General features: G+C 39.9%; 1 protein-coding gene across 4 annotated transcripts in view; it reads left to right on the forward strand.

The window, feature by feature from the left end:
• Positions 1-16793, forward strand: part of GPM6B (glycoprotein M6B) — a 112528-nt gene that overhangs the window by 19671 nt on the left and 76064 nt on the right. Inside the window, exon 2 of one of the 4 annotated variants that reach the window (XM_071812849.1) lies at positions 7354-7462. The exons of 2 other annotated variants lie outside the window; for them this stretch is intronic. Coding sequence is in view for 1 of the 2 variants with exons in the window: in XM_071812842.1 (XP_071668943.1) it covers positions 8774-8777 (4 nt within the window). In the remaining variant the exon portion in view is untranslated. Of the gene's footprint in view, positions 1-7353; positions 7463-8755; positions 8778-16793 lie in introns of those variants that run through there. One more of the 4 variants, XM_071812842.1, reaches the window with a different exon arrangement.

The raw sequence follows: 16793 nt of genomic DNA on the forward strand, positions 1-16793 counted from the left end.
GTAAAAATGCAAAGACAACCCCAAACACCAATTAATTTTTTAGTAATGAAGTGGTAAGATTTACTTTAACTGCATCCTTACTGGCTGATTCCTCTTACATAGGTAGCCCCCATTATATGTGCATTTAATGGTATAAACTAATGCAGTAGTACGTGTACTATTTCAAAACTGTGTTAAATTGTGAATAAACTTTAATCTCTGAAATGCTACAGCTCCTGTAGATAGAGGTGTACATACACCTACATGTAGCAGCTAGGTGGCAGAAACTGTGCCTTTCTTAAAATAAAGTGATACTATAAACACAGCAGTGTTGCTTTGTAGAGACTGTTCAGTTTCTTTTAAAGAAAGAATTTTATGATACCTTTGTATTGTCAGATATATGTCCTTTGAGAAGACAGAAGTAAGCAACTTCATTCTGTTTTATTGATGGCATCTTTTCTCTAGGTGCCCAAATGGTCATAAATAGATTCTTCTGTTGCATATGTACCCTCTAAGTGTTCTTTAAATAAAAATAGCTGATAGGTATCACTTCGTGCTTATACTTCGGCTTTCTTACTGTCTGCCGTGAAGTCATTTACCTGTCATACCCTGTACAACTATATACATCAATTAAACTATTCTGGTGAAAGAAGGTTTGGTTATGTGAGTGTGCCTGTGTGAATAGAAGCTTAGGGTTTAAATATTTGGAAATGGGAACTGATTCATGGGTTTGTGTATCAGTCATTAGAGCTGAAGCTCATCCTAATTATATGGTCCTTTTATAATGCAGCAATTATAGGGAACACTATGGGGAAAAAGGTTTTCTCTATTTTAAGATATACTACTGTTTCAAAAAGAATGCCTTATCTTTTAAAGCAACCTAAAATGGAAATGCAACTAGTAACAGACACTGTGCCCTGCTAAGAAATTCTCTAAACTGTTGTTTCCTGCAATTCCACGTATGGCTTGTTCAGTCCTTTGCTGGGCACTACTTACCTGCAGAGGTGCTAAGTTGTTTTGTTGTGCTGCTTATTTAAATTCTTTGACCTCTCAACTCTTTCTTTGTAGTATCTGGCTGATGGCCACTGCAGTTCAGATGGGAAGCCAGAGAGGACTTAAGCTCAGTTCTGCATTTATGTCTGAACTTCGAGACAGGAGCCATTGCTAGAGCTGGCAGCTATTAGACTAAAGCATTGAAGTGGTTATGGTGAAAAACCCTTGTTTTCCTGCTTGAGTAAGAAACTTCTTTAGGGTTCTTCAATTATACAGTTATAACGGTGATACAAAGAACAGTCCTGTGCCCAAGCGAAAAAAAAACCCAAAGAAACAAAACAAAAAATGAACAAACAGCAACTTATAAGCAATAGTGGCCTAGTCCTGCTGGGTTTTTTCTCTGTGTAAAACATTGTATCAGCAAAGTGTGAAAGGGCCGTATCTGTCTATCTTCAGACTAAGTTCATTGCAGCAGATTTTCTAATCTGCAAGGTAACCGCACTGTGTCAACATCATAAAAAGTACTTTTGAGTGCACCATCTTACCAAAGTAACACAAGTTAGTTTGTTTTAAGCAGACTGCGATAGACTTACAGAAGAAGAACCAGGCTATTTTGTGTGACAGGTTGGGAAATAAATGCCTTGTTACAAAACAGGGTTTTTAAGAAAATGCTTGAGGATGCAGATCTTATGTCCTCTCTAAATGAATACTTTGTGAACAACAGCTCTCTTAACTCTTCACTTTCCAAAAGGCTTGATTCCTTAAGAGGTATGTGGGAATTTGGAACATAAGAGCTGCAAGGTGGTTCATATGTTGTGATGTTTAAACTTAATTAAATGTGGCACTAAATACGATAATGTAATTTTACTAAACTCAGAAAACAATGTGCAAGTTTTCCTAACAGGTAAAATTGTCAAGAGCATGGTGTCCTAAACAGTAACGAGAAGGGTCAGTGGATCTGACATGCATTGAATATTGAGGAGCACAAGTCTTAGGTAGCAGCTGAATAATTTGTATGGTTACCGTAAAGCCCTTTCAGTCACTCTTGCTTTTTAATGTCAATTTTGCACATTAACATTATTGAGAGAGCATTATGTTTTTTACCACAGAAAGTGTAGTCTGAAAATGTTCTTGAGGATCTTCCTAAGTGCGTTTTTTACAGAAACAAGCGTATTGACTTAGTGAAATGCGAAGCTCTTCATTAAGGCAATATGCTGTAGTGGGAAATGTCATGTGATTTATGTGAATTTTAAGTCATACCTGTACCTGTTTCTTGGTTTTATGGCTTTGAGCAAATGTGTTGAATTCTTTTAGCTCACTTCTCTTTCATTGGATGCTTAATGGGTAATTACTATCTTCAAAATGCTTTGATGCCTAAATAGAGGGTGATGCTGAAGAGGTTTCTCTGTGGAAAAAACATGACTTAGAATTACAGGTTTGATTCATACTTGTTCTTAGCATTTTCAACTAGTGTGTATTGTCGGCACCTTCCAAAAGTGATGTCTGAAAAGGCTCGTAAATCCTGTCTCTGTTTTCTCTTGTTACAACCATAAAGCAGAATATTAGAAGAAGAAACCGGCTGAAGAAAGAGGCATTGCTTTGACTTTCGGAAACCAGTGTCAATTTTTTCCTGCAGTTTAGTTTCCTTCCAATGCTCTTCCAGCATGTTCTCTTTCCTCCCTGCCTTTCCATGTATGTTTGTCTAAATATGAAAGACTTACATTTTTTTTATCTTTTAAGAGGGAAAAAAACAAACAAACAAAAACTAAAGAACTAAAAACCCTGGAAAAGCCCATTGCCAGTTCAGGTTTTTGATTTGGAGCTCTCTGTGGCTCTGGCACCTCTGGAGCATCAGAGATACGAAGCATGCCCCAGCTGCAAACGAACTCCTTGCTGCTTTCTGTGCTTGCATGGGAAGGCTGAGTTGTGTGGTCATCCAGGTGACGGAGGGGCTTCTGCCTCTGCTACGTGACTGAGATTCATTCAAATGAAGGCAGAAACTGCACAGCTGGAGCAGGAAAGAGGAACATCTGCTGTGAGCCCTTGTGAGGTGCTAATCCCTGTGCAACTGGTGACAGAGTGACCTGGGTTGATGAGGAGAGGAGGTAGGCGATGAGCAGGGGGATTGTGGCAGAGCTGGGAAAGTCTGTATGTGGCAGAAGAGTGGAAGGTCATGGGAAAAGATGTAATTCTTGCAGATGAGAATAAGAAAGAAAAAATGGTCTAAATGTGAGGTGAGTTCAAATTTGTGCTAGGGACCCCATCAGTCAAATACTGATTTATCCCTGCCTGCCACTTGTGTATGTAGTTTAATTTGTTATTACTTCTATGAATGTCAGTATATGCATTTTATTTTGGGTACATAATGCTAGTAGTGGCATAAATCAAACGGAACTTGAACTCATATTGTGCCCGTTTCACAATTTAGTATTCCTTTCCACTGTTAACATTATTGGGAGTTATGGTTTAATGTCTGTTGGGACAAATTGGGCTATGTGGCAAACTGCAGGAGATAAAGTGTGTGTGTGACTATGACTCATTAAGATTTAAGCGTAAGTAATCTCTCTTTGTCTTTCTCCCTCCCCCCTTTCATAAACTAATCTCAGTCTTAGCTTCAGAGCCACCGATTTACACATATGAGCAGTTTGTCACCTGAGCAGCCGCTCCCCTAGCCTCAGGTAGCAATTGCTTACAAAATAAATACAGGATTCACAGTGTGTTTTGAAAGAATTTGAGAAGCTTTGTTGACACTTTACTTTTCTCAAGGACACAGTATTTTCTGATATCCCTTCTTAATTAACAGTTTTCAGGGTAACAAGGTCCAAATCTGAACGTTGAATGTAACAGGTCTGATAAAAGCAGCAGAATTTGACCACTTTTTGGCTCTTATTGTGTCCACTGTGAACTTCAGTAATGTTTTTTCATTGTATTTGTGAAATGATCCCTTTTTTTTTTTTCTGCTTGATTTGTTTCTTACAACTCTGAAGGCAAATGAATATGGTATTTTCTGGAATGAAGTGTGTGTTCGGAGGCTGAGGGGAGTGTCAAGCTGCTTTTTGTCCTTTTGTTTTTAACCCCTCTTCCATAGAAGACACAGTGTCCTACAGACAGATAGAACAATGCTATATTCCGTTTTAGCATTGAATCACAAGCGGGGTCTTTGGAATTAAATTTGGCAAATTGCCTGGATATGTTCAGTTTTTAACAAGCACTGCTTTGTGCATTAGCACCCTACGCTTCCTCCCTCCCTCCTTCCCCCCAACGCTGCCACTGAAGAGAAGAGGAGAAACAAAAAAAAAAAAAACAAAACAGAATAAAAGCATCTGTTAGAGTGAAAATGGGGAAGAAAGGAAAGATGAAAAGAGGAGAAAAGATGTATTCCAGAACAGCTGTCAGATTTGTCAGGAGAGATGGATATAATTTTTAAGTTAGTCACACTCCTGAGTATCTGATTACATATCTATACATTTTTTTAATTTTTTTTTTTAACAGTGGCTGCAACGTAGCTGCAACACAACTTTTTGTACAGAATGCAGCTCAGTTTTCAGCAGAATGTTTGATTGCTCATTTACAAGGACTTTCAACCCAGGCACCAGCATGTGAATATTTGACACTAACATGTTCTTCTTTTTTTGTGTATGTACAAGCTGGAGATATGCAGCAGTGAGGAGTACAGATTATTGAACATAGTAGCTAGGTAAAACTTTGACAGACTTTAAGGTACATGCTAAGACTGTATTCTATTAAAGTTTGTGATGCTTTTCTTCTTTTTAATTTGCTGAAGGATAAAGGGAAGTGTCAAGCTCAAAGGATTATTTTCCTTGAAAGAAATTTGTGAAAATGTATCTCATGACCTGAAAGTAAGTAACCTGTGAAGTACTGTTGTGCTGTTGGTAAGATGTTATTAACTTATTGACGAAGCAGTAGGTGAAGACCTCCTTCCCACCCCCTGGTATCATGGTTTAGTTAGGTCAAACAGTGTTATTGATTGCGAATCACCATTAAGGTACTGGTTTTGCTCAGCTGAAAAGTTTTTATCTGCTAAATGTAATGCAATACATTGTTTCAGTCTACCCGCAGAGCAAAATTTCTGATGAAAGTGAGGATATGTTCTTAAAACGAACTGTCCTGCAGTGTTCACCCAGTTCTGCATTCCAAAGGGGAAGGAATTGTGAAGAAGCGTGCAAATAAGCTAACCCTTTAATGAGATGGGGAAGGAGAGAGGGGGGCACAGAGGAGGCGGCCGTCTCTTCTCGCCAGCTGTGCTGGACTTGCGGGAGCTGGGATCTCCAGGCAAAGCTGCAAACTGAAAGCTGTGAAGCTGAAGGGATTTCTTGTAATTCTTCTGAAATGCAGGCAAAATTATTTGACCGTGAAAATTGTACCAGAGCAATGTATAGGCTCAAATATTTCAAATTTAGAGAGTGAAGGAAAATCCTTAGTCAAATGGCCGTAACAGATGGTGAGTGTTTCTGCATTTGTGTTTTATTTTTGACCCAGGGATGAGGCTCTGAAGCAAATCTCATTTATCCTCATGCACTGTGCTTTGGCTCAAATTTTACAGCAGTTCTGGAGCACAAGAAGCGGGTTCCTTTCAGATGAAACCAGACTGAACTGTGCCCTCCAGGAGGGCACTTGGAAAGTTTCCACCACTGAGGGTTGGTCGGTTCATGGGATCAGGCTGGAGCTGGCTTGAAGTCACCTCCTGTCCTCTCCTCTGGAGGTGCCTGTTCTGTGGGTACTGAGGCCTCAGCAGGAACTGTTTGCCCTGCCAGGCAGCTGCTATCGCTTTGCAAATTTATTTCTTGGTTGGTTCTCCAGTGGCCACTTAAAACATGTTGACTGAGCTATAGATAGCCTTGTGCTAAATTTGCACATGATTTTGTTATGCATACAACACACAGGTCTATTCTAAGAAGGTACATAATCTGAGTTTCTTTATTTATTAGAAGATAGAGGATGACTATTTTGAAACAATAAATCAGTTTGAATTCAGGCTTTATTTGAATGAAGAGCACATCCTTTTAATGCACTCTAGCACCTTCAGTATTTATTAGTTGACTAAAACAAGTTTAAATAAAACTGTATCAAACCCACCTTAAAAAGGGGCGTGTATGTGTAGCCAGTAAGTAGAAATAATTCATTAGAATCAGATTTTTAGATTTCTGTGTTATGATCATTTTAGGTTGGAAGGGACCACAAGGATCACCTGGTCCAACATTTCTTGGCAAAAGCATGGTCTAGACAAGCTGGCCCAGCACCCTGTCCAGCTGAATGTTAAAAGTGTACAGAATTGGGGAATCCATCACTTCCCTGGGAAGGTGCATCTGATCCCTCTTGACTACGTGTGTGCCATGTTTTAAACCTACCTGTGATCACCTGCGTGCTGCCAGTGATCCACGAATCCAGAAGATGCAGGTCTGAGAGAAAATGGAGAGGTGTTGAGCCCTCCTGGGGAGGTGGAGAAGCAGGAGAGCTGTTGCTTGTCCACCCTCCACAGGGTCCCTGCCTCTCTTCTTTCAGCAGCGCAGGGGAGCTGTAGGTGCCAGGGCAGGGGTGGGCATGGCCTGGCCTCCCCTCCCCTCCTGTCACCTCCCGGCTGCCTCTGACAGCATCCTGAGGCCTTCTGCCCGCAGCAGGGTCTGTGAGGTTAGATGGTTTGTACTCGGGCTGTCTGGTGCAGGCTGGTGGTGTGCTGCTTTTGGCAGGATGGTTCACAAAAATCTTGTGATCACGGGAGGGGTGTGCAGGGCAAGCTCTGGGGGGCAGGCACTGGTCCCCTGGGTGAAGGGGATGGCCGAGGTTGGGTTTTTTCCAAGTCTGAATCACTTTTTCAACTCTAGGTGACTAGGCTAGCAAATAAATCGAATGAGCAGGAAAATAAGAGTTTAAAGAAAAAAAGCCATTTCAATAGACTCTAATTCTGGGTGCTTAGCTAGTGACTGCTGCTAATCTGATTTGTCTTTCTATGAAACCTGACAGAAAGCATAAGCTGCTTGAATATACACTATACACTGTAATCATGTACGTGATAAATCAATGTAAATCTCAGCATAGGTTTTCAAAGCTCAGAAGTAGTTTTACTTTTGAAGAAAACTAAAGGAAGTCTTTTATTTAGTTTTTAATTTGCTTTTTTGGTTACATCCCTATGCACCCACCACATAGCTCCCCAGCCGTGCTTGGACAGCTGACCGTGGTTCAGAGCGCAGTGTCTGTGCCAAAGAAATGGTGCATGTGAAGTATGAGAAGTCAGGGGTAAAAGGTCTGCCACAAGAGACTGAAGTTACTGTGATTTATTTCACCTTGACTTTTAGGTATTTGATACTTTAAAAATTATTATTTGTAGTAGTTTCTGTCATTCTCTCTTTAAATTGCGTTTAGGTTTGACAGAGCAGACTTCTGGAAGCAATAAAACAATGAAGTGATTCTGAAATGGTGGTGTTGAATATCGTGTAGCACAGCTTCTGAGATTCTAGAGAGCTTATTCAGGGTGAGTATTGAAGGAACTGCTGCAATATTTTTAGTTGAACTGAACATGTACCACAGCTTGCTGCAGCCAAGTAGGTGAAACCAGCACCTCTTGCCGAGCCTGACAAGAGCTGTGGTCTCCTGTACCAAGTCCAGATCTGCATGGGAGGGGAAGCTGTGCACAAGTGATAGATGCAACCTGAGGGGGTGCTGTCATACATGAGCAAGTACTGCAGTTCATTAGGGTTGGATCTGTAGGGCAAAACTGCTGTTGGTAAGGTCCCAGTGTCCTTGATGTACGTGTTACTGGAGGGTGGAGAGCAATGTCAAATTATCTCTGGTCCGAGCCTGAAAAGTGAGCGCCTTTCTACAGTTGGGGCGCATTAAAGTGTGTTCCTGGAGAACAAACATTTTTGTTTAATTTAATTTAATTAAAAAGAAAGCCGGTTTGTGTGCTCTGAGACTACGCTGTGATGTGGGACAAGGTATGGTAAGGGAGGATGACAGAGAGGTTTTTGTTGTTGTTTCATCTGAATAGTAGTTTTTTAGGACTTTGTAGTGTAGATGCTCCATAGCTGTTCAATCCCTGTGTATTTTTGTAAGAGGACAGTGCTGATTTTGCCTGTTCAATTTAGCATTATTGTTCCCTGGCTACTGAGTGTGTTCCTGCAATGTCCCTAGGTTTTTTTTAGTTTGGTTTTTTTTTTTTGGCAGGAGCATATCACTTGGTTATAATTCAGATGATATTGTCCATCAGTACTGAACTGCAGCGTTGCCATTGTCAAAACTTGGCTCCAGCTGTTCACCAGAGTGGTGTGAATGGTGTTTGAGTGTGCACATCTGGTCATTTTGGAACCAGTTTAGTACATTCCTTTCGGTGCTAGAGTTTAATTTGCAGCTGGAAGGCAGACCAACGCAACACTAAATTACTCAGTTTCAGTTAAATGCTTTCTTTGTGACTGCTTTGTGAAAATGATTTATGACAATACTCTGTATCCTGATCTGTTTCTTCCGCCACCTGCCCCGAATCTGACATCCTGCAACTCGTGTGTTAGTCTTCATCTGCCTGCTAAGTATACAATCATTACGTAAGCAGAAGATACGGACCATATAATTAGAGCAATATACTGAAATAGAAATTCAAATTGCATACCTTTTGGCAGTTGTAGGAATTGAGAAGAATGAAAAATTGAACTTCCACACATGAGTACCAGCAACTTGTCTGTTCTGTATTTGAGGAATGTTTTTGTAATCTGTTTCAGTATTCTTCAAACAGAACTACTCCGAAGTAGGAAAATGGACTTTCACTGTCTGGGAGAGCCAGAAATTAATTATGGGCAAGTAAAATTAGATTGTTTCCTATAGAACTGGACTAGAATGTGTTTTGATTAGTAAGGACGTTTTCCAGGGAGGGGGTGTGTGTGAAGATATTGACTGATCTGGTGTAGATCTCAGTGGTGCTTGCATTCAGTAAAGCTCCATTTTCAAGGCTTACAATAATAAACTGAAAGTGCTTCTTTTCCCTTGCAGGCTCAGATCTTGATATTTCTTTCTAAGCAGCAAGCGGAGAAGGAGAAATGGAGGGCGCTTTTTTGCCACAGTTGCATCTTTGTCTCTGCTCAGCTGTTGACCTTGTCATTGCTAGTATCTTTGCATCTTGCATCTTCTCTGAGTGAAGATCATAAGGCTGTACTTGTTTTACTGTATGTGGTTTCTGAATGTACAGGATCTGGCTGCTTTCTTTTTTATAATGATCAACCCTTATTAATTTGGTTTTAAATCATTTTAAGAGGGAGGTATAATTTATTAATGAAATTTTAGCAAAGAACTTGACCATTGATAGTTACCTGTTTTGTGGAAGTGTAAATTTCTTTTTAAGGTGCAAAAGACTAAAAGACTAGAGTGAGTTGTTGGACTTTTTTTTTTTTTTTTTCCTTTAGTTCTCAGTTGACAGGTTGGGAATGCTTTTTCTTCCATCTCCCCCCAGTCATTTCCTGCGGACTTCATTGCTGGAACCAGCTGGTGAAAGCTGTTTCCTTGTAATTATCAGTTTGCTGCTTTAGCAATTCTTGGGATGGTATGCTCAAAGTAAGCAATGTTTCCAGGACCAGCCAAAATTGATGCTGAAGTATTAGAAACCATGGGAAGTGTGGGTGATGACCACTTGCTAATTGCCACCTGACCTGAATTGTTGCACAACAATATTACTGCTTTCTGCCTGGGATGCAGAAGGGAGAACTTGATGCCATTTATCTGTAGTGTTATCTGTAGATAAAACCCTCTCCATTTTATTCTGCTTTCTAAATTTACTTTGAAAGATACCTCATCCAGTTCCATCAAACAAGAAGCTACCTAGTTGTTTACTGGTTTTACCATTGGGAAGATGGATAGTTGAAGTGGAAACAGATTTTCTTGCTTTGTAGCCCCATGAGCAAAACTGATCAGGCAGTTTATGGAAGAAGCTGCATATTTGAATTCTTCCCTGAATATGTATCACCTTGCACAGAAATCTCTTGATAAACTTTCTACTAGTGCAAAAGTTATTTCTGTTGTACAGGTATTTTCCCTCTACCTCAAAACAACAAGAATACATTCACTATGACATCTTTACTGTAATAAACCTTACTTATATTGTCTTTGCTAACTTAATTTACCTAACTTAAGTTACCAAACTGCTATCTGAAAATGATTAAAATACACTTTCTAAATAAATGATTCAAAAGTACTTTTACTCTTTTAAAACCCCCATAAATGACTACTTAGATACTTTCCATTTGACGGAGATGAGTTTGAAGCCTCATGCCTTTTTTTCAGGCTCCTAATGGGGAGCTAGATCATGGGAAGAAAAGCACTTACTGATAAATTTCTTTCTTTTTTTTTGAGCTGAAAGAATACTGTACCAGTGTGGAAGGTCGTGGTTTGTTTATTGGGATGGAGGCAAAATGCTTTTTCTCAGATTGCTTTATGGAGTTGAGTCAGTGCTTGGACTGTTAAATTTGTATTTGTTTGCAGGAGGCTATTACTTCTATAAAATCAGTCAAAACGGATTTATTTGGATTTTCCTTCTTGTAAGCCAGTGAAAGTACTTAATGCACATACGGGCACACACACACACACACACACGTATATATATGTATACACACACTCATATGAATATAAAAAACCTTTTCTACATGGTCAGAGTGTTATATAGTATTGTAATCCCTCTCTTCTGTCTTAGCATGACATGTATATGTTATATTTGCTGGAATGTTTCATACAAATTCCCATTGAACTTGCCAGTGTCTGTAACAGAGCTGTACCAACACATAATTAAAAAAAAGTAAACTCTTACTGTCCAGCAAGTTTGGTTTTTACCCAATTACTGTCTTGATGTATCTTGATTGTTTTTACAGTGCAACTAGATTATTTTTTTTCTTTGTTACGGCAGAAGATCTTGGACAAGGGTGGTGACTCTTAGCAAGATAGCAATGAGACTGAAGCTGTTGACCAACCTAACCGGTGTGGGAAAAGCATGTCTGTTGGGTGCTTTTGTATGGTCACGGCGTGTTCAGAAAAGGACTTGTTGGTTCTTCTCTCCATGTCCTGTCAGTGTAAGAACCACTAAAATGGTCACAGCAGATTAATAATTACTCGTTGCTCCTTGAGCTGCCACTTCTTTGCAACTGCCTTATCTTGGATTGAGAAGGAAGTCCATTGGAAATCCAGTGAATTGCTGAGGGGACTGGAGCATATAACAAAAGAGGCTGAGGGGAGGAAGAAGGCTGGGCTTGGGGGCCGGGTCTAATCACCAAATCATAATGAGATGTGCACACCAAAAGGACAGAAGGCAATTGTCACTTGTTGCAATAATAGAGGTTTGTTGTTTTTTGGTTTTTTTTAATTGGACATAAGAAAAAGCTGCAGTGAGTGTGGTTAAATGCTGGAAGTAGCTCGGAGAGGTTGTGGAAACTCTGACCTTGGAGATTTTCAAAACTCAGCTGGGCAAGGTCTTGAGCAACCTGGTCTAACTTTGAAACTGCTCCTTTTATAAGCAGGAGATTTGCCTTGTTCACCTCCAGAGGTCCTTTCCAAATGACTCTGATTTTATTTGCAGAGTTCGTAACACGCGTTTTTGGGGTGTGTATGGTCCTGTTTCTTCCACCATTCTCCTGCACCCCCTCCAGGGAAATATGGCTACATGGCTGTGGGAGAGAAGTCCCTGGCATGAAAAAGACTTCGTACGCTTGTTATCTGAGTTACTTGAGAAGGTCCCGTCAGACAACTGGTCTTTCAAACTACTTGCCAAACTTTACAGGGAAACTTAATTCATCTGTGCTTTATCACAACTTTCTTGGTTAAAAAGGTCCAAGTCAGATTTTAAGTAGCTGTTAAAGGTCAGTAGGAACGTGTTCGTATATATATATCTCTTAGCAGCTCTATGTGACCAGGTAGTGTCATACATTACTTTTTGTGGTGTCCTGCTGCAGGGTGAAGACTCTGCAAGGAGGTAAAATTTCAGCTCTCATTTAACACGTCTGCCTCCTCCTCTACCCTTATCATGTGGTCTTGTAGCTTGTTGCTAACTTTTGTTGATGGCAAACGCCTTCTTAATACCTCATTAATGGAAGATTTAGTATGAATGCCTGTTGCTTAAGCATTATTTAATGAGTCAGGCTATTTTATGAAAATTTATGTTTGACTATGTGATCACTGCATAATAAAAAGACTGGGTAACCTTAGATGGAAGATGGAAATGGCATCAGTCAACACAAGACGATTTTCCATTTTCACCTTGAAATAGCAAACATTTATTTTAAAAGGTTGATGAAATTTTAATCATTTCCCTATACATTAGCTAGCAAAAATTAATTGGCTCACCTGTTACTATCTTTGCTCAAGGATCAGATCGCCATTTTAAGAAGCCAGAATAAATAGTACAGCCAGTTCTATGCATTTTCCCCAGCTTGAAAAAAATGTTGTGTTTAAGTTTGAATGATCAGTGACCTTTGTGTTTCAGTGAAAACAAAAAGGAAAAAGATCAACAAACCCCAAAATAAACAAACTAAAAGAAAAAGAAAGAAAACAAACAAGATGCTTATCGCAGTGCTGTTCAGGAAATAATAAATGTGGCTGGGAGCTGAGAACTCCTTAGCCTTGCTCAATCGCATACTTATTTGTGTATTCTCAGTGTATCAAGGATCTATGGTAACAGTACCCTGCTCGCTTTTATCACAGTTGTCAGTGCCACTGTTCTCCCCTTAGGCACATTAAGTGGCTGGTAAGGGGAGGAGAAACCAGGGAGCTGTAGGTGCACCTCGGTCCTCTCCCCTCTGTGGGTCTTCTGTGTGTCACCAAACAAGCGCCCAACTCTACAACTGCTTCCATGTATGAGTGCAAGCGTGCAGCGTAACCTATTTTATAGATGCACATAAGGTGTTAGAAAATATTATTCCACGTTATTGGATTAAAAGCAGTACAGATTTTCCAGGTGTTTCCTTAGATACTCATGTAAGTGTTTTCTGACATTGAAGAAAGCTATTGGATGTTTTGAATCATTGATACTGGATTTTAACTCCTTGTACAAGGTGCGGGTTTTAGGCAAACTGTTGTTGATACTTGTAGTTTTTATGTGCTTAAGGTAATTGTATTACAGGTTCATAACTAGACTTTTCCTGAATGGAAAAGCTGCTTTTAAAAAAGCCGATGGCTAAATAGAGCAAATACATATGTCGAATAGTTACATTTGTGGAGTGCAGCCAATACCTATGTGTGGAAAGAACTGCATAAGTCTTAGGAGATACTGGAAAGATCTGGTCACTAATGAACTATAAAAGATTTTCAGAAATTCCTGGTATTATTTTTAAATTTTCTATTGCTTTCTGTGACAAATTTAAGGACACAGATGCCAAAAATCTGTGGATAAAAGCTGTTATGCATTATCCAGAGCATTATGGTACCATTTCTTTAACTACATAGTTAAACAAAGAAAAGCAACTTCTACAAAATTTCATTTTAAAGGATTAATATATATGAGCATGAAGAGGGAAGCAAAGAGCTTAGCAGTACTGTCTGTGAGTCAATAAAAAACCCAGCATGATCAACCTTTTACTGACCTGGAGAAATAATTGTTATGATTTCAAAATATTGATCTTTATGACTAAACAACAAAATACCAAAGGAATTACTCTTTTCTGTCACATACCATCCAATAAAAGATAACTGAGTAGCTGAAATTGGTGGAATAAACTTTATTCCCTCTCACCCCTCGGATGAAAAAGGAAATTGCAACATCCCTGTTGCTAAAAACCTGTTAGATCCCCTTGGGTGGGTCTTTGCATTGCTCTGAAGTGCAGGAGGTGTTGCCAAGGGGGTAGCTCAGAGTCATGAGATGGGGCAGTGGTGAGTTGTTGAAGGTAAGAGCTTCTTCTCCTCTCTTCAGACCTTTAAAAAAGTCTTAGATTGCCACTCACCTCTGGTGAATGTATTTCCTCTGAGTGGCAATCTCCTGTCAGCTGTCTGATATATACGTGGCTGTTGGTGAAAGCACTTGTAAAACAAGAAGAAAGTGAATGAAATCTGGTAATCATGGCACTGTAAGAAAGCACACTGATACCGTCCTCCCGTGGGTTCTCCTGCATCTCCTTGCAGTCTCCCTACAATTCTCAACACACGTTTACCTCACTTGTTCTGAAAAGCCTCTAGGGACTGAGGCTGTGGGCACCTCTGAGTGACCTGTTCTGGTCCTTACACCTAAGACAGGGGTTTGCCTTTGTTGTTGTTGTTTGGTTGGGTTTTTTTCCTGTTGTTTCTCTTCCCTCAACTACCATTTCCCCAGAGTTTCCTAACAACCAGTCTAAATTTCTTTTTATTGTGATTTTAATCCAACCGTACTGTCTGTCCCTGGTGAATAGGGAGGATGATACGCTCTCATCCTCTTTGCGGAAACCTTTCAGATGTTAAAAATCTTTTGTCACGCTTCCTTCTTTTCTTTATAAACTAATGATCTGATGACAGATGGAGGTCTGTCTGAGTCTAAAAAGTAAAGGTATCTATGGACCCATGGGTGTGTTACAAGCAACTGGGAGAAAGCACATGTACGCTTTTTCCTGTTTATCACTCTAACCTTGATTTATGTGACTTTAATGCGTAATGCTCAATAACACATAACTGGGCAGTGAGGAATGACTTAGAAATAGATGGCAGCAGTTGTTATTGCTACAGTTACTGGTTTGTTCTTGCCTGTTGGATCCAAGCACTACCTGTGGGTGAATGGGAGAGGTGGGTTTGCTTTGCAATAGCTGGGTTTTGTGACTCCCTCATATGCACCCAGCCTGGAGCTGAGCACCTCTAGATGCCTGGGTCAGTCTCCACAGAACTGGCTATGAAACACCCCTCTGCTTGAGCCAGAGTGGGGGGATTTTAATCTGGCCTCGTTTGAAAGCTGCTGTTCTCATTTTTATCAAGTATAAAGGGCAAAGAGACGCCTTTCTACTGTTTTGGGTCAAAAGGGCCTGCTGGTTCCAGTAAATGTCCCCATCTAAGATCCAGAAGCAGTGCTGGAGAGACAGGGTTGAAGGTTTGTGGTTGCATGTTTTCTTTTAAAAGTATATTAATGAGGTGAATTGTGCACTCTGCTTACGGAAGTTCTAGATAGCATTGCCTGAAAGTCGTCCTGGTCAGGAAATAAAAAAATGTCCTTTTAATGAAAGCTTTTGGGTTAAGCAAGAGCTTAAGATATTCTTAAGGTTCCTTCAAGCCTGATGAGTTTATATACATGCATCCACTGAAGAATGTTTTACATGCAGTCTTTGTAGAATCTGCCACAGATTGTGTAAAGCTGCACATTTGGTATTATAATAAAACAGTTTTATACTGTTGTATTTTTACTTCGTTACACACACCTTAAAAAAAAACCACACACACACAAAAAAACCATGCATACATTTTAGAAGAGGTTGCTGGATGATGCTTTCTATAACAGGCCAGAAAGCACACAATTTTATGAGTTTCTGTTTACTGCTCCACAGTAGCAAGCGACTTAAAAGTTTTGTGTATGACCACTCTCAGGGCTGTGCTAGTGCAGGAATTGCCAGGTGCTAAAACTTGTGGCTGTTGGAGGAAGTGATCTGCACCCAATGTCATTTAGTTACTGTGTGTTGATGGATGCTGAGGAAAGCTCTATCCTACTATAACAAATGAGACTCCTTGGATGCAGTCTCTGAACTGTTAGTGGGTCTTCTCCTCACCTTGACACCTACAGCTGTGACATGTCTTGTAGATAATGATCATATGTGCAATGACCAACACCTAGCTTTATCTTGTTTGGGATCTATAATCAATAGTATAATAGAAATTAAAAAATACTACTAGGAAGGGAGTTCTTTAGTGTGAGGGATGTTATGGAAAAAGGACTAGTAGTCAGGTGTTGAGGTAAAACAAATGGTCCCTGTAGCTTACAGGCATGCTGCTCATCTGCTGATCCTCCCTCCAACCAGAACATGGAAGTATATGTAAGTAAAAAAGAGAGAGTTGCAAAATTGCTGCAATATTTGAAATTACAGTATTCATTCAATATTTTAGTAATAACAAAGACCAGATCACCTTGTCTGTAGCTAGTTAGAAATCTAGGCCTTCTTAAAAAATATATTTTAAAGAGTCACCCTGCCTTAAACTCCAGGTGTCTGCCTTCAAGAGTATCAGCCAAAAATACATCTATTCAGTAAGTCTACCTTCCAATACTCCTTGCCTATAGAAAATGTGCACTCGGTGACCGTGCAATATTAGCTTGCATTTCAGACTGGAGTTTATGGTGGTAAGCTCTGAATCAAGTCTTGGCTAGATCTGGCCTGGTCATGCTGCACTTTTTTTTTTAGTCCAGTGGCAATTTATAACCGCTAAATTGAAGCAACCTTGTTTGGTGGTACAGATGTGGCCCCTTGCAAGTTTCTGTGTACTTACTTGGCCAGCAGCTATTCCTAAGAAAGGAGTGGGTATAAGGCTAGAGCCTTCATATATGCAGGAGTTTGGGGTGATAGCTGGCCTGTATTAGTTTCTCCTAGCAGAAACGGAATTTTAAATTGGTAAATGAGGCTTATTGTGAACCACAAGAGGATATAGGAATGACAGCTTTAACACCAGCCTCTTGGTGAAGATTCACTGGGGTTTCTCCTTGCCGAATGCCTAGCAATGCGCATTGACATTGTGCATCCAGGAAATACAGTCGTATTATTTACCATTTTTTCCCTTGTGCATTTCTGAGTGTAATAATGAGGTTCAAACTGAAGAAGAAAGGAATAAAATCAAAACTGAATAATATAAGAGCTACTGCTGGCCGCCAGTCATGAGGCTTGCTTTGACGCCTTGTTCAAACA

Source organism: Patagioenas fasciata, chromosome 1 (genome assembly GCF_037038585.1).
Source record: "Patagioenas fasciata isolate bPatFas1 chromosome 1, bPatFas1.hap1, whole genome shotgun sequence".
Classification (NCBI taxonomy): Eukaryota; Metazoa; Chordata; class Aves; order Columbiformes; family Columbidae; genus Patagioenas; species Patagioenas fasciata.